The 16,730-nt window shown below is 42.1% G+C and overlaps 3 protein-coding genes across 7 annotated transcripts; 2 read left to right on the forward strand and 1 right to left on the reverse strand.

Annotated features, from left to right (window-relative positions):
* Positions 1-2,386: 2,386 nt before the first annotated feature.
* Positions 2,387-6,069, reverse strand: LOC112262849 (coiled-coil domain-containing protein 117). 3 transcript variants are annotated; one of them, XM_024438644.2, is made up of 6 exons: positions 5,952-6,069; positions 5,128-5,318; positions 4,933-4,983; positions 4,544-4,819; positions 4,194-4,340; positions 2,387-4,021 (listed from the first exon to the last, which is right to left on the reverse strand). In XM_024438644.2, exons 2-6 carry the CDS (start codon positions 5,274-5,276, stop codon positions 3,781-3,783), a joined length of 864 nt encoding a protein of 287 aa, XP_024294412.1. In that variant the 5' UTR covers positions 5,277-5,318; positions 5,952-6,069; the 3' UTR covers positions 2,387-3,780. The 3 variants fall into 3 exon arrangements, with proteins under 3 accessions (XP_024294412.1, XP_024294410.1, XP_024294413.1); XM_024438642.2 differs by having other exon boundaries at positions 5,918-6,069; XM_024438645.2 differs by having other exon boundaries at positions 5,856-6,069.
* An 80-nt stretch (positions 6,070-6,149) lies between these two features.
* LOC112262846 (transcobalamin-2) lies at positions 6,150-10,459 on the forward strand. Its single transcript, XM_024438636.2, has 10 exons — positions 6,150-6,277; positions 6,458-6,525; positions 7,434-7,626; positions 8,147-8,316; positions 8,447-8,599; positions 8,774-8,943; positions 9,058-9,232; positions 9,327-9,507; positions 9,704-9,822; positions 10,006-10,459. Exons 2-10 carry the CDS (start codon positions 6,468-6,470, stop codon positions 10,065-10,067), a joined length of 1,281 nt encoding a protein of 426 aa, XP_024294404.1. The 5' UTR covers positions 6,150-6,277; positions 6,458-6,467; the 3' UTR covers positions 10,068-10,459.
* A 246-nt stretch (positions 10,460-10,705) lies between these two features.
* On the forward strand, positions 10,706-16,685 carry dguok (deoxyguanosine kinase). Of its 3 annotated transcripts, none has more exons than XM_024438639.2 (7): positions 10,706-11,258; positions 12,632-12,741; positions 12,963-13,141; positions 13,249-13,396; positions 13,594-13,709; positions 13,942-14,041; positions 15,614-16,685. In XM_024438639.2, exons 1-7 carry the CDS (start codon positions 11,000-11,002, stop codon positions 15,638-15,640), a joined length of 939 nt encoding a protein of 312 aa, XP_024294407.1. In that variant the 5' UTR covers positions 10,706-10,999; the 3' UTR covers positions 15,641-16,685. The 3 variants fall into 3 exon arrangements, with proteins under 3 accessions (XP_024294407.1, XP_024294408.1, XP_024294409.1); XM_024438640.2 differs by having other exon boundaries at positions 12,966-13,141; XM_024438641.2 differs by lacking the exon at positions 10,706-11,258 and adding an exon at positions 11,277-12,078.
* The last annotated feature ends 45 nt before the right edge of the window (positions 16,686-16,730 follow it).

Below are 16,730 nucleotides of genomic sequence, written 5' to 3' on the forward strand. Positions count from 1 at the left end.
ATTGCACATTAGTTATGCTGTGGCAGGAGAAGATATTTCTTACAGACAATCTATTACATCTAGTTATGTTTGTGGTGCAGAAAGGCACAAGAGTAGAAGCAGAGGAAGCTGAAGAAATTGGAAGGGGAGATGAGATGCATTACTGGGGTTAACATCACCATATAGGACCTGGGGGAGCCTTAACACGAAGCTACAAAGGAGCTTTTTTAGTGCTGAAGTAGTTCACTGGTTAGGATTAACAGGATGTGCCCTTAAAGTAAGGGTTAGGATTAACAGGATGTGCCCTTAAAGTAAGGGTTAGAATTAACAGGATGTGCCCTTAAAGTTAGGGTTAGGATTAACAGGATGTGCCCTTAAAGTAAGGGTTAGGGTTAGAATTAACAGGATGTGCCCTTAAAGTTAGGGTTAGAATTAACAGGATGTGCCCTTAAAGTTAGGGTAAGGGTTAGGATTAACAGGATGTGCCCTTAAAGTTAGGGTTAGGATTAACAGGATGTGCCCTTAAAGGGTAAGGGTTAGCACAATCCGTTAAAAAAATAGAATTTTGATTTGGATTATTTTGCGGTGGGTAAACCGATTGAAATAATTTGATTTGAATGGAATTGGAATTGTTTTGTTGGGTAAATGCATTTCTTTGAGTTGGATTGAAATGTATTATTTTTGGATGGAAGTATAATTTTTAAATTGGGTAAATGTTTTATTTTAAGTTGGATTACAATTATATATATATTTTAACTCAAAATAATAACTTTACCCAAATTAAAAATTATACTACTTTATAATCCTCGCTTCATGTCCACACCCCTCCAAAAATAGACGGCTTGGAACGCAATCAATATCAATGTCAATTCTCATCAAATGATTGAGAAGTCTGAAATACGGGACAGATGTAAGAACTGCCCTGGGTAGAATTGTGCCATCTGGTCACCATAGAGTCTAGGGCAACCATACTGAACAATAATATAAACGCAACATGTAAAGTGTTGGTCCTATGTTTCATGAGCTGAAATAAAAGATGCCAGAAATTTTCCATACGCACAAAAAGCTTATTTCTCTCAAATGTTGTGCACAAATTTGTTTACATCCCTGTTAGTGAACATTTCTCCTTTGCCAAGATATTCCATCCACCTGCTAGGTGTGGCATATCAAGAAGCTGATTAAACAGCATGATCATTACACAGGTGTACCTTGTTCTGGGGACAATAAACGGCCACTCTAAAATGTGCTGTTTTGTCATACAATACAATGCCACAAATGTCTCAAGTTTTGAGGGAGAGTGCAATTGACATGCTGACTGCAGGAATGTCCAGCAGAGCTGTTGCCAGAGAATTAATTCATTTCTCTACCATAAGCCGCCTCCAACATCGTTTTAGAGAATTTGGCAGCACGTCCAACCAGCCTCACAACCGCAGACCACGTGTAACCACGCTCATAAAATGGATGACATCCTAAATGGGGTAAATGGCCTAAAGGTCACAATAACAAAATGGGTTGTTAAGTTCACATTCCTCTGGCTTTAAAGCAGTTAAGTTTAACTGCTCGTCTAAAGGCTGGGGAGTGAGTGAATGTTTGATCGACTGACATGTCTGCATATTCAGGAGATGTCTCTATAGGAGGTAGGATCACGTGACCAGGCTGCAATCAGAAGGATCCTTTGAAGCTACAAGTCATCTTGTAACAGTTGATTGCTATGTTGCAAGAGAGCTATTGTAATCATCATGCCCAATGTAGACATTGGCTAATGTCTAAAGTGCATATTAAGGATACAATCAAAATGTACAATGACGGTGAATTGCATTATTTTTCACATTATTGTAGGTAGAGCATCATAGCCATCTTCCCTCCAAAGCAAACTGGTATATTGTAGCTTACAACACATTACAACAGTTTCAAGACAGCTGACATGCTTCCAGAAAACTTTTTCTTGAATGCGAAAAAAAGGACCAAACCAGCTTTGAAAAGTAACTGTTCTTAAAAACATAACCCCAAGCTAAACGCTGAGTATAAAACGTTCATAGTGACAATCTGAGCTCAATGTCTTACACCCTTGTCCTCTGTAAAACAAAGCATTTGCTGAGCACAGGTCATATTTGCTTGCATTTAATGTAACTACAACAAAACAGAGACTTCTCCAAGTTGGCTAAGCAGACCACTTAGCCAAGTTGTTACATTAGGATTACAACAGAGTGTGCTGGCACTGGTCTTAAAGTTTCAACTGAAACATTCCATTAAAGGTGCACTATGCAGAAATCCCTCCACCATTTCCTGGTTGCGAAAATTCTATTAGTTCGCCTAATTTCAGTTTATGTGACAAAACAAGCAAGTATAGAATCATTGTACCATCTAAAACGCTGTTAAATATATATTCCATAACCAAAAATATTATATTTTCAACTGTGTGCAAAACCGAAAGTAAAAGACAAAAACGAATTTCAAGAACGGGAAGCATAGAAATAGTGCACATAGAACAGAACTAACACTTCTTAAGGCATCAGCATGCTTCAGTTCAGCTGGTGCCTAGCCAAACTCGGCTAGGCCAGCGGAACAAGTGTGCTCACATACTCCCTTAAGACCTTTGCTTGAAAAACAGGTAAAAAGCGGCAATAGTACCATTTGTCTATTTTGAGACACCGTAGCCTGTATACACTTCCTCAAAGTAGTCAGAATTCATCTAAGATAACTCAAGAAATCTGTCATTAATTGACATTTTTCCCAAGGAGATCTTAGTCGCGCAATTCTACATTTAACTAAGATATTTGGTGCAAAACAAGTCGTCTCCTGTTGAATCACAACAAAAACTATTAAAGAATCTTTACGGTTGACCAACCACTGACGAAGGGGCATAGACTTTGGCTACAGACTTCGGCTTGCCTCAAGAAAAAAAACGTTTGCCCGAAACAACCGTTACCGAAGTCCAAAACAAACAAAAACATTTCAAAATGTCATAATATATGCACAAACTGTTCCTAACTGTTTTGGCTGGGAAGCATAAGGACGCCTTTAGACTTGCTTTCAATGAGAATGGCAGATCTATAACACACATTTCTATGTGAATTTTGGCAGGTCGCCCAAAAGGTTACATATTATAGCTTTAAAAGGTGTCTTTTGTAAATGACTGTGGCTTTGTGGTACTTGTTACAATTTGTCCCATTGCATATTTTCCTGGATCATAGTAAAGACTAAAATCCAGCATTATCTGATTGTAACGCAAAGAAAGGGGTTGCTTGCCCTCTTTTGGCCAAGTGGCATACACATGCCATGCTGCCCAACAGTCTGGTCTTGAACCAAAGTGGACGTTGAATATGGTGGCTTCACACGCTCGTGAGAAATGGGAAACTGGGAAGTCCGATATGATTGTGTTCAAATGCTTTTGAAGTCTTAACAATTCTTCAACCACTAAGATTTTAGCTAGCAAGTTTGCTTAACATTGACAATAGGGTCAAACTAGCTAGATTATCAATATTGATATGGTTGTATTTGTCAAATTGATTGTTTGAAAAGGTGAACGGTCAGTTTTGAAACATCACATCTCGAGTAACAACATTTTCTCAGTTTCCCACTTGTAATTCCAACATGGAGAGTCGTTCAAGTAAAATTTCCACTGGGAACTAGGAGCTTCTGATAACCTTGATAGCATGTGAACGCATATCACTATGAAGCTTTTGGATCTGTCTATGCTGTCTTCTCTGCCTCTCCATGGCTTCTCGAAGGTCAACAAAGTGAACCAAGGCTGAGAGCTGTAGCTGTTCTCGGCACAACTGATGCTGGTTCTCCCAGGCCCTACAGCTCCATGTCCTCCTCTCCAGCGCTGTGGGCACCTGCCCCTGGGCTGCAATACATAGGGGAGTATGTCTCCCCTGGGGTGTTTGTGGGGGTGAGGGAACTCAGAGAGGCACTAGGGCTCGGGGGTTGCCTGCTGGTAATCTGCTGCTTCCTCTGCCTCTGTAGGGAGTCCTTCAGCCGCCGGGCCAGCGCAACCTCTGGGGGACGCCATACTACCAGCTCCATACAGGAGTGGCTCCTACAGTAACAGACGAGGAACAGGTGAGTCGACGAGACTGACAGAGAGAAATAAATAGTGGACACCTCCCAAAGTTATAATGATTATTCACTACTGGCTACAATAACAGATGGGTAGGTACTTCAATTAAAGGTTCCTCTAAGGTGGAGTATAAGAAGGAAAAGGTACGTACACAGACTGGGCCACAGTGTGGGGGAGGATGTCACTGATGCCACGCTGAAGCCCCTCCCTCAGACTGTCAGACATCACCAGCATGGGCCTCCTGGGTGCTGGCTCCACATCCAGGTCCTCATCGTCGTCATCATCCTCCAGGGTGATCCTGACAGAAAGAGACTAACTTCACTGTGTGACAGTGTTTATACAGAGTGTGTAATGCACTGTGCAGACAAAATAAATGGTGGTAAAGCTGATACAAATCATATACAGTAATAAAGCACATTATAATTATGATGAGTTATGGCCAGTAGTCTGGACTCTCACATTGCCCCCATATGGTTGCCCCCATATGGTCTCATGACTCACCTCTCCTCAATCTCCTGCAGTCTCCTCTGTGCTGCCTCCACCTCCATGCAGGAGCCTTCTGCTTCTGGACAGGCCAGAGTGGAAGAAGACCCGGATAAGGGCAGCCCCAGGTCCTGAGTCCCCAGACAGGGCTGGGGGAGTGCTTGGCTAGATGATTCAGGTAGAGGGGGGCTGCTGTTGCCTGGTGGCCAGTTATGAAACACTTTGGGGCTGAGGTAATCCAAAGGATCGCATCCTGCCTCTTCCATCAGCCTCCTCTTTTTGGCACTGCATCCTCTGGAGAACAAACATTGTTTTGAAGCAAATCATTTAACATTTGAAACTAAAATGCGATTCAGAATAAACACTAAATGTTAATATTATTGATTTTTTTTCCATTCTTAACTTACTCGTCATCTGCTCTCCTCCTGTGCTTTCTCATGCATCGTCTCTCCCAACTCCTGAAGGAATAGCAATAAGAGATAAAGAAATGGAAGTGAATTGTAATGTGTTAGAAAGTCTGGTTCTGGCAAATCTCCTGTAAAGCACATGGTTACATATGTGTGTGTAGTGCAGTGCTCTCATCACTAGACTCCTCTACTCACGTGTTTGGGGGCAACACTCCCGGCAGGTGTTGACAGGTATTTGCAGGGCCAATATTGATCCCGATTTCAGTGACGTTGATAAGGCCAGGGAATGAGTACATGGCAGGCAACAAGCCCAGCTCACTGCTCATGGGGCTAGGATGATGCATGATGCCTCAGGTTTAGGTGAGGTGGAAGGTTTGAACAGAACTCTGGATGGTAGATGTGCAAATGGAAAACACAGGGAGGAGGATAAATTGAGTTTTCGAAGACTAATCTAAAATACAAAGATATATGATTAAAAAAATGAACAATTTCACGGGTGGAATTTTTGGTACAGCAGGCATAACTGTTTTGGTCACCAATCCATCATAACAAATACTAACTCACTAAGGTATTGTGGCTAATGTTAGGTGCTAACGCAGAATCATGTAAATTGTTGTCACTCTTGGCTAGGCTAGCTGCCTTTTTTATATAAAGTTAGGAGGCCCTGAAACTGTAGCTAGCTGGCAAGCTTGCTAACACTAGCTAGCTACTTAAGTCAGCTGGCTAGCTAACTAGTAGCTATCTAGCAAACTTTATTTGGCAGGAAGAAACGCACAGTCTAAAGGGGGTTCACAACAACAGGCAGGTCATGTTGGACCTTGCTAGCTCAGTTAGCTAGCTTGCTAGCCATAGATAGCCGAGACGAATCTATTGCAGAAGAGGAAGGCAAACAAACGAATATTTTGCTGATTATAAAGGGCTACCTTTATTTAACTTGAATCTGTTGCAGTTGGAACTTTTGAACGTATCTAGCTAGCAAACATACCTGTATCACTTTCACTGTGTTTATATAACGTTACCTCCTTATTTTCTCTGTCACGTGTCCCGCTTTTCTGAGAATCAATTCTGGGTTGAATGAATGCAGTTAGACGCTAACAACAGTGAGCCAAGCACGATTCGCAAATGTTCATGAAGAATCGAGGCACGCAAAAAAAAAACACTCGTTGACGTTCTAGAAAATAAGTGAGCACTCGCTTCTGGGACTTGTAGTTGTAAAGGGAAAATATGTTGTAGTTTATCAAATCACAGGTCATGTGACTCGACCATAAGAGCGATGTCAACATAAAATCAGTTTGTACCGAAATCTGTACCCAAACGCTTTCATTACGACAAGTTCGCTCTACAGGTAAGTGACGTATATCTTGACCATTACAAGAAGATTAGTAATGTTTGAAATGTAATGTTTGGGATAGATCATCTGTGCCAACAAACAATAAGGAATGGATGGACACTGCATGTTATTTTCACTTCAGAGTTGGCTACTGAACTTAAATCTATTGAGACCAGCTGTTTTGTTCCTCTATAGGTTGGTCAGAATGTATACCCTATACATTCTTAGTGGACTGCTGGCACTGGTTACAAGCAAACCCTGTGGTAACTATAATTTATCCCATAAACACAATAACACCTGATTGGTAAACATGTGCATGCCTCTGTCTAGGCCTGAGTTTCCTCACAAATGTATTTACTCAAAACAAGTTATTTGAAGAGCCAGTTGGAAAGTATAGAGGTGGACCAGGTACCAATTCATCCACTGGCAGTACTGTCAATGATTTTGCAATGGATTATTGGATGAGTTTGAATAGATAATCCACAACCCCTCTTGTTGAACAAATCTTCTGTGATGCAAATAATCTCACATGTGTCCTGTCACCTCTGCTCTGTTGATGCACAGAATGTATTTCATGTCGCTAAGGTGTTCTTATCAGTACATATGTCTATGTCAGTGCCTGAAAAACCCCACTGGCACTGGGCAGAATCTCAATTGCATACTCCTTGTGTCCTCTAGCCTCCTTCTCAAAACCCATTGGAGGAGATCAGAGAAGAGGGACAGTGGGTTTTGAGAAGGAGGCGAGAAGTGTGCAATTGAGATTCTCTCTGAGCCGGTTGTACTTGTTATGTGTCAATTACATCAAGGTGACCGTTGGAGAAGGCATTCTTAGGACACTGGCTGCCTTGTGGAAATTCCTTTTGGTTATTAAGTTGCTAAGGTCTTTGCTTCTCCATTGTGTGTGCATGATTGCTGATACAGCACAGGAAACACACTGGTTGTGCAATGCTTTGACCTCGATGACACTTTATATGATCTCAGTGAGCACACAACAGGTCTTTTGTTGTCTTACTGTGGGTTTATTAGTCATATCTCATATCTCTTGGTAACATTGGAAGTTATCCTTAGGCAAATTATTTAACTTGTGGTTATGCTAAACGTGAAGTGATTTTACTTCCATACGGCATCATTTTCTTGTTTCTTCAGTTTTCAATCTGTATTGTGTGTCCAGATCCTGTAGGATCAGAGCCTGGTGAGCTGCTCCTCTCACTCAATAAGAATCTGCTGCGTTCTCTGGAGGATGAAGGAACATCCCCCAATCCCAGTGTGCACCTGGCCCTGCGCCTGTCCACTCACCACAACCTTGGCATGGAGAGTGATCACCTGAATGCACTTAAAACAGGTTTACACACTGATATTGAGAGGTAAAATAGCATGTTTATAAAGCCCTTCTTAATAAGTGCAAATATCATTTGATGTATTCCATGTCTTAAAAATGACCTGCAGTGTGGTTGTATTCAATTTCTTGTTTTCAGTTACAATTGATACTTTCAAATGGCCACGGGACTATTTACATTGACACTGCTGCTACTCGCTGTTTATTATCTATGCATAGTCACTTCACCCCTACCTACATGTACAAATTACCTCAACTAATCTGTATCCCTGCACATTGACTCGGTATCAGTACCCCCTGTATATAGCCTCGTTATTTTATTGTTTTACATTGTATTATTTTGTACTTTAGTTTATTTGGTAAATGTTTTTTTTTACTCTTCTTGAACTGCACTGTTGGTTAAGGGCTTGTAAGTGAGCATTTCACAGTAAGGTCTACACTTGTATTCGGAGCATGTGACAAATAGTTTGATTTAAGATTATATTGAATAATCTTTACCTTCAAAAACCTTCCGTCTCTCTGCCTTACCCTGTATCCTCTCCTTTCAGCTCTCTGGCCAACAGCCAGCCAGTGGTGGGTCTCCTGGCCCTGTACACTCTGGCCCTGAAGGCCTCCTGCTACGACCTCAACACCCTGACCTTCACTGTCAATCAGAGGAGCGAGACCCTGCTGACTCATCTCAAGAGACAGATGGAACTGGAGAAAGACCACATCGCCTGTAAGCCTCCTCATTCCTCCATCTATCTCTACCATCTTTGTTAATGCTCTATAAAATGTCTGCCGTTCTTTGTTTGTTCTCAGTTGCTGTTAATTATTTTGTCTGTTATGTCTGTCGTTCTCTGCTGCAGTCAGCCAGCGTCCTCTGACTAACTACTACCAGTATTCTCTGGGCGTGCTGGCACTGTGTGTGAGTGGAGTTAGAGTCAACTCTCACGTCAGCAACAAGCTCATCAGGGCTGTAGGGCATGGACATATCAAACATGAAGCCTCCGATAGCATTGGTAAGTCTGACCTAGGAAATTCAGTAGCCTCTCTACTCTGAATCTGTTTTTCTAAAGTTAAGCTGTTTAAAAATGTATTCACTCACACTGGCTCCCTCCCAATTAGATTCTATATAGGTGATTTCATGGAGATGACTCTTATAGCCTTGCTTAATCCCCTCTGTCCTTTTTTAGACACGTTTGCCATGGCTGGGATGGCCCTGCAGTGCCTGAAGGAGTCTGACACCCAGGTGCAGGATGCGGCTCTGGACAAAGCCCTGGACCTCATCAAGCTGAAGCTACTGGACTCCCAGCGGGCTGATGGTCACATGGGCAATGAGTTCAGCACAGGCCTGGCAGTGCAGGTAAGGACTGGGCCACTTTCCCTCTCGAGGCCTATATTAACATGTGCAGCATTTAAGTAAATTACTGATTGGTGCAATACAAGCATTTTGCATGCCAATAACATGGTGTCCCAGGCCCTGCTGGCGATGGGCAGCCAGGTGCAGGAGTGTGCTAGCTCCATGGAGGCCATGAGGTCAGATGTGAGGAAGGGAACCTATCTCAACCCCATGGCCATGTCCCAAACTCTGCCTGCTCTCCAGCAGAAATCCTATCTGCAAGTCAAGGGCAAGGAGTGCCGCAATGAGGATGGCAAGTGCTGCATTATCACCTAACCAAATAGTGGTCAATCTGTTTTTGAGGTGTGAGCCTCCTCACTCTGCTTTTTTGTGGTTTTCCACTGCAGACAGCCTGGTCCTGGAGGCCAGGGAGCCAGTGACAGTGTTACAGAGTCATACCAATGTAGCCCTGAAGGTGGAGGTGGTCAAATCGCATGGGGCATCTGCTGTCTATTCTGTGGATGTGCCAACGGGCACCTCGTTGGTTGATGCCCTTGAACTCCTTCAAAAGACCAACACTGACTTCACGTGAGTTAATGGGGCGCTTCTGTTTTTTTGGTTGTTGAGACATTAATCAAGTTCCAAATGTATACTTTTTGGTGAGCTAATTTGTCTTGTATAAAAATAAAAAAACTTCCCAGTGTTGTGAATAGCTTAAAGTGTCCTATCATAAGTAGAACATTATGAATTGTCCTCCTTGCTCCATCCTCTGCCTACACTGCAGGTTTGAGAAGGAGACCAGCCTTTGGGGACCTTTCCTGAGTGTGGTGAATGGGGAACTGGCTAGACAGACCGACCGCAGATACTGGCACCTCTCCTCAGACGGCAACACTCTCAGCCAGGGTAAGAACACAGAGGGTTATGTGGCATAGTCAACACACAAACAAATGCACATGCAGAAGATAACTTTCTTATGTTGTTTACGAGTTATTACTCAACAATACAATTAATGTCTTAACTGCTTTGATCTAAACATTGATTTCCTCACTATTGTGACTAAAAATCAATGATTTGTTTCTCTATTAGGTATCAAAGATTTCAAGATTGAGACGGCTCAACAGATCACCATCAAAAACACCAGATACTGAGAATCAAAATGTGTGAAGCACAGTGATTGACAAATGTGTCATGTCAAATTATCTGATGGGAAAGCAATCCAGCTCAAAAATGTGCTTTGTACTGTATGAGATTTTAGGAGTAAAAAAATCAGAGATTTTAGGATCCTTAAAGGTTTGCAACATCTTTTATGGACTTGATTCAGTCCCCTGGGAAGTGAAAATTCACTGTTAATTTTAGCAGAGACAATCGACTCAATAAATTTTTACTTCTACCTCTATGGATTATTTTACTACACACATTCTGTGAATTCACATTTTATAGAGAGTATAATTGCCTTGTTATACCTATCTGTTAAATGTGTGGTTTGAACGTTTTTGCATTTGAAGAAACAACATGATAATAAACCTTTGGATAAATTTGACTGCTTTATTTTGCTAGTTGTTACAGAAATATGATAGCAAAATATCCAGACATTTTAGCTCTATTGTCTTAAGGGTTGGGGTGGACAGTGTACCAAAAAAAGTAGGGTGAGCCTATACTACAGTATTAGTAAATAATTATGAGAATGAAATAAAACTCAAATCACCTCCTCACCCTTACATTTCACACCCAGAATCAACAGCAGGTGGCAGTAGCTATGCACCAGCTAAAATTATTTTTAACTCGACAACCGGAAATGCAGGGCTGCTGTCCAAAACATCCGGCTTTAACAAGCGTGTGACAAATTGAGACGTCTGAGAAGCCAAAAATAAATAAAACGCAGCCTTTAGAAGAGCATTAATTAAACTTGTATGACGGCGCTGTAAACTATATTTTAATGTAATGTTCAAATCATGCCTCTTGTGTATGCTATTTAATGGCCGAACTTGGCATTGATTACTTGTGACAGCTAGCTAACGTTACTGTAGCCCCAAACAGTTTGTTTGACCTAGCGATAGCTAGCCATCTGGTCACTAATGTCATGTACTCATTCTACCGGTTCCTGGTGTTGAATCTGATTTCCCATTGTAAAAACCTCACAGTCTCGTTGCGATATATCGGATCGGTTAAGCGGCATGTTTTGAGAACCCGCCGAGACGAAAATCCAGTGCTTCTCTACTCAACAATTGCGAGAAGGGCGACCAACCTCTGCCTGTTGCGCTCACCACACTGTCATTCAAGCACCGGGCCAATGGACGACATTAACCGAGTTAAGAGGGTCTCTATTGAAGGCAACATTGGTGAGAGTGAGCATGATTTTCAGGCAGTTGGAGTAAATTTGATGTGACAAGAGTAGAATATTGACTTGAGGAAGTTGATCGTGGAGAAGATGGTGGAAACTGGGGTTTTGTTTGAAACTGTTTAGTGAGTCCGGTGGAGCTAATAGTACAGAAAGTGAGAATGAGTGGCGAAGAAAAGGGGAAACAAAAGAAGTAACGCTGTGGTGTAAAATAGGAAACTATACTTTTTTGTTGTCAGAGTGAGGGATTTGGATCAATGCTACTTGGGAAATCCGTTTAATAACGTCTCAAGGAAAATCTGTAATGTGTATTGGAGGAAAGTGTGGAGTCGGTGAGAGTCACCGGAAGTGGTCGTATTTCGATTTTTTTTTTTGTGTCTGCCGAGCAGAAGAAGCGTGCTTTAAGACAAGATATAGGAGTGGAATATTTCCTGTATGGATTTTCGTAGCCAGGCGCATATCAACGAAGTTATTTCTGGGGTGGCGCAGGAAAAGGTAGAGGATATTACTGAAGACATCGATGGAGTGGTTGGTTCACGTCGACTGACCTGTATGGTGGATGGAAAAATTAATTCACTTCATCCATGCTACTGTTCTTTGAAGTCTCTCCCTTCTCATATAAAGTTAGGATTCATGAGATACCCTGTAAGAGTTTTTGTGCACACGCCCCTTCAGTGTCATACATGTAAAATATTTGGTCATGTGTGCAGAAGGGAAGAGTATCTGTGCCAGATGAAGTGAAATGCTGCAACTGTAAAGGTGAACATGCCCCTGAATTCCTGGAGTGCCCTGTTAGGGTGAAGGCGAATGAGGTGGCAACGGTAAGGAGTGTCCAGCGTGTCTCCTATCTAGAGGCGGTGAGAAGAACAAGTGGCAGGGAAGAAACAATGATAGTAGAGCCACCACAACCAGTGAAGGGTCCTCATCAACTGAGGGATTATGAAATGCTACATGTTAAAAAGGTGGACTTGGTATTATTTATTGTAATGGTCATAAACTGTACAGCATAAGCGGAGGAGAAGTCTAAGAAAACGGGTATCATTGTGAATGCCACTGAACGTTTTTTGGGTCTTCGTGATCCGCAGCCGAGGCCGTGCAAGAATTCCTGTCAGTGAATGTACTGCCATCACAGGCCCCTGAGCCTGTGTAGGGATGTATTTTGGAGTGGACTGTGACTGAAGAAGTGGGATGGGTTTTCTTAGTTGATGTGTTTTATTTTGTATGATGTTGTTTTCCCCCTTTCCTGCAAAGTTTTTTTTTTTTGTCTTATTCAATATCCTGTCCAGCTGGTGGCGGTAATGCTTAAACCCCATCGAAGAAGAGTATTGACTTGTCTGGGTTGGTGATGCTGTTCTTGTTCTATGCCATCTTCAGCGGTAGGAAAGTCGACATTCGCGCAACTCCTGCAGTTTGCTGGCCAAGACTGGGAAGTGGTTCCTGAGCCTGTGGGGAAATGGCAGAGCATCGAGAGTGGGTCTTCACAAGTAAGTTAATCACCAATGTTGACAGCTTATGAATGTGGGTCATGAATGGTCACGTATTCATATGCCATATTATTAAAGATAGTTTACATTCAGTCTCCTTAAATTAAATGTTGTTAGCTACACAATCAATAAGAGAGACAGGCTGGGGAAAATCCTTGTTTATTGTTTATTGTATGTTTTATCTAATTGCTTGGTCACTTTGTTCTGGCCCATCTCATCAGCAGAAGGTCAGTAACCTGTTGGATATGATGTACCAGGACCCTCAGCGCTGGTCCTACACCTTTCAGACCAACTCCTGCATGAGCCGCATGCGCACCCAGCTGCAGCCACCACCAGCACACCTGTTCAGAGCAGAGGGCGTCCCTGTGCAGGTCTTTGAGCGCTCTGTGTACAGTGATAGGTAAGAGGATGGGGAGAGGGCAATTGATGCTGCTGCTTGATAGTTTGTGCAGCTGTGCCCATGCTGCCCGTCTCCATTGCCTCCCCATACACATTTCATTTCTTCAGGTATGTATTTGCCCTGAACATGTTTGAGCTGGGCTGCATCAACTCTACTGAGTGGGCTGTCTACCAGGACTGGCATTCCTTCCTGGTGGAACAGTTTGGCCGTCAGGTGGAACTGGAGGGCATCATTTACCTCCGAGCCCCCCCACAGGTACAGCCTTACATTCACTCTAGTATAAGTTGCTTTTATCAAGGGTGACTCACAAGCCATACAGCATTTCCTAAATATAATTAAATATGAGTATCTGTACACATGTGAGTACAACTCCGCCGAAGGTTTTGGGAGGTTACAGTTGATATTTTGTAGTAGATTGTGTAAGGTTTGGATTGTGTTTGTGTTCCTGTCAGAAGTGTATGGAGCGTCTAGGACAACGGGGGCGGGTGGAGGAGAAAGGAGTGCAGCTAGACTACCTGGAGAAACTACACACCCAGCATGAGAGGTGGCTCATAGACAAGAGCACTAAGTGAGTACGCAACATGTTTAGACAAACTAACATATCCTGTTGTTCCACTCAGTTTTTATTATGTGAGACTTTCCCTTGATTGTTATCTTATACTTATGAAGTGATGATGCTAAGATCTTTTGAGGTATTACATTTCCCGTTGTTGAATTTGCAGCAATGGTCAGTGTAATTCTGAAGGTTCTTGGGTGTTGTAATGGTCAGTGTTTCATGCAGTGACTTTCTCTCTCCTTAGGCTGCACTTTGAGCAGTTGACCCGGGTGCCTGTATTGGTGCTGGATGCCAGTCTAGAGTTTGAGGAGGACCCAAAGGTGTGGGACAAATTTATCACACAGGTATGTGACTCTTTTTTTCTACACACACGCACAACTACACACACATGCAAATACCTACCTCTTGATCTGAAGGTTGTACCACAGTTTGACGATCATATCTAGATGGGATACGGCTTTTGTCAAATTATGTATTTTTGGTGCGTTTTCGCGAACCCTAACCCATTTCCTCACCTTAAACCAAGTCTCCTAACCTGCTATGTTAATTCTACTTACCTGCTGTAGAAGTTCTCTTTAACCTACTACGAAAAGTAAATATTGGGCTTTCGACTCTGTCAATCACCTTATTCTTATTGGCAGACTCAATAGCCTTGATTTCTCAAATGACTGCCTTGCCTGGTTCACCAACTACTTCGCAGACAGAGTTCAGTGTGTCAAATTGGAGGGCCTGTTGTCCGGACCTCTGGCAGTCTCTATGGGGGGGACCCCAGGGTTCAATTCTCGGGCCGACTCTTTTCTCTGTATATATCAATGATGTCGCTCTTGCTGCGGGTGACGATGTAGTCTACAAAATAGCTTACAATACTCTACTCAGCAAACTGGATGCAGTCTATCACAGTACCATCCGTTTTGTTACCAAAGCCCCTTATACCACCCACCACTGCGACCTGTATGCTCTAGTCGGCTGGCCCTCGCTACATATTCGTCGCCAGACCAGCTGGCTCCAGGTCATCTAAGTCTTTGCTAGGTAAAGCTCCGACTTATCTCAGCTCACTGGTCACGATTACACCCACCCGTAGCATGCACTTCAGAAGGTATATCTCACTGGTCATCCCGAAAGCCAACACCTCCTTTGGCCACCTCTCCTTCCAGTTCTCTGCTGCCAGTGACTGGAATTAATTGCAAAAATGGCTGACGCTGGAGACTCATATTTCCCTCACTAACTTTAAACATCAGCTATCTGAGCAGCTAACCAATCGCTGCAGCTGTACATAGTCCATCTGTGAATAGCCCACCCAATCTACCTACCTCATCCCCATATTGTTTTTATTTACTTTTCTGCTCTTTTGCACACCATTATCCCTACTTGCACATAATTTGCTCATTCATCACGTGTTAATCAGCTAAATTGTAATTACTTCGCAACTATGGCCTATTTATTGCCAACCTCCTCACACCATTTGCACACACTGTATATAGACTTTTTTATTTTGTGTTATTGACTGTACGCTTGTTTATTCCATGTGTAACTCTGTGTCGTACTGCTTTGCTTTATGTTGGCCAGGTTGCAGTTGTAAATGAGAACTTGTTCTCAACTAGCCTACCTGGTTAAATAAAAAAAATATTGATAGAAGCTGTATCCCTTCTAGACAAAACCCAGTTTGACCACATGGGGGAACTTATGACAGTCTTGCTGTTGGAAAACGTTTAACTTGGCTTCAAAGACCTGCAATTTTTACCTTATTGTTTGTCTTCAATATTAGTAGTAAGGTGCTAATATGTCATTAACATTTGATGTTTTCACATTTGAATATTTCTGATGTCTTGTGTGTTTGATATTAAGTATTTATTGGAGTTGTATGAGGTTGTTTGATATATTGGGTTCTTGGTGGTCTCTTATTTCCCTCTACTTAGGTGAAGGACTTCTTCAGTGGACTATGAGGTACAGTCAGTTGTGTGGCTATGAACTCCATGGGATCAAGATATCTGCAACCATTTGGACCTCAGTCAGTATATGGCATTTACAAATGTAAACTTGCAACTGTTCTCTGTCTGATTTATCCCCCACATCCTTTCACTATATCTTTACTTATCTTGGGGTATGTCAAACTTCCAATTGTGGGGTTTCCGTTGGCTAATTACAGATTTCAGTATGCAGTTTGTGAATATAGAATCAGATCTATATTGGACCATATTCAACATAAATAAAAAGCAGATTTTGGATTGTTATCTGGGAACTGTAAAAAATTAAATAGGCCACAATCTGATGCAAAATTGGCTGGTGTTATGGGAATTCTAACCAATCAGGAGAGACTTTCTTCATACATTCATACTTTAATATCAATTAATTATTGCAATTATGGAGCTGGTCAATGTTCAGGTCTTAGAGTGGACCTAAAAATGGTTCCACCCCTCCCCGGCAGATCACCTTGTTTTCTTCTTGTGGCTATGTGTATCGGGTCATAGCGCACAAACACGTAATGTTAGTTCCGTTACTCCTCTGTTCAAACCAGACTCTGTTCACCTCATATCTCCACACAGCTGTGCCCTTGAAAGATATGAGAAGAACGGGTTGGACTGAGACACTGGTCTCTCTCAGGAGGCAGAGTGGAAAAATACCTTCAAACAGACAGTGGAAATGTAAAGGTTTAAGGCTCATACAGCACATGTGCATAAATGTTTAGCATTAAGAACTATTAAAGTAATTCTTCATCACATTGTCTCTGCTACTGTATACAAGATTAAAGCGCTTATACAGGATTTTCCCCCTTACACTGGTCAAGTAGTCTGTTACAGATGTTGTTTCTCCTCTATATTGGTTTCGACTTCAATGTTACTTTGGGTATTTAGGCATTTACTTATTCCTGTATTTATGGTGTCAGAATTGCATCCTATTTGAGCTGCTTTGACATGTAATTCAGAATACCACATCAATAAATATTTTGTAGCCAAATCTGATAAAAGGTTAATAAATTGAATTAAAGTTGTGGTTTATTTATTATTTTGTATACCTTTTTTAGATTTAGTTATT

This window comes from Oncorhynchus tshawytscha, linkage group LG12 (assembly GCF_018296145.1).
Source record: "Oncorhynchus tshawytscha isolate Ot180627B linkage group LG12, Otsh_v2.0, whole genome shotgun sequence".
Taxonomy (NCBI): Eukaryota; Metazoa; Chordata; class Actinopteri; order Salmoniformes; family Salmonidae; genus Oncorhynchus; species Oncorhynchus tshawytscha.

Bases quoted from the DNA above. Each gene is read 5' to 3' on its own strand.
- LOC112262849 (XM_024438644.2), bottom strand. From the start codon at position 5,276: ATGCATCATCCTAGCCCCATGAGCAGTGAGCTGGGCTTGTTGCCTGCC. The intron at 4,984-5,127 runs GTGAGTAGAGGA...CTATTCCTTCAG, and splicing joins GGAGTGTTGCCCCCAAACAC to GAGTTGGGAGAGACGATGCA. The intron at 4,022-4,193 runs GTACGTACCTTT...CTGTTACTGTAG, and splicing joins CACACTGTGGCCCAGTCTGT to GAGCCACTCCTGTATGGAGC.
- LOC112262846 (XM_024438636.2), top strand. From the start codon at position 6,468: ATGTATACCCTATACATTCTTAGTGGACTGCTGGCACTGGTTACAAGC. The intron at 6,526-7,433 runs GTAACTATAATT...TTGTGTGTCCAG, and splicing joins GGTTACAAGCAAACCCTGTG to ATCCTGTAGGATCAGAGCCT. The intron at 9,823-10,005 runs GTAAGAACACAG...TTTCTCTATTAG, and splicing joins CGGCAACACTCTCAGCCAGG to GTATCAAAGATTTCAAGATT.
- dguok (XM_024438639.2), top strand. From the start codon at position 11,000: ATGTACTCATTCTACCGGTTCCTGGTGTTGAATCTGATTTCCCATTGT. The intron at 13,142-13,248 runs GTAAGAGGATGG...TCATTTCTTCAG, and splicing joins CGCTCTGTGTACAGTGATAG to GTATGTATTTGCCCTGAACA. The intron at 13,397-13,593 runs GTACAGCCTTAC...TGTTCCTGTCAG, and splicing joins ACCTCCGAGCCCCCCCACAG to AAGTGTATGGAGCGTCTAGG.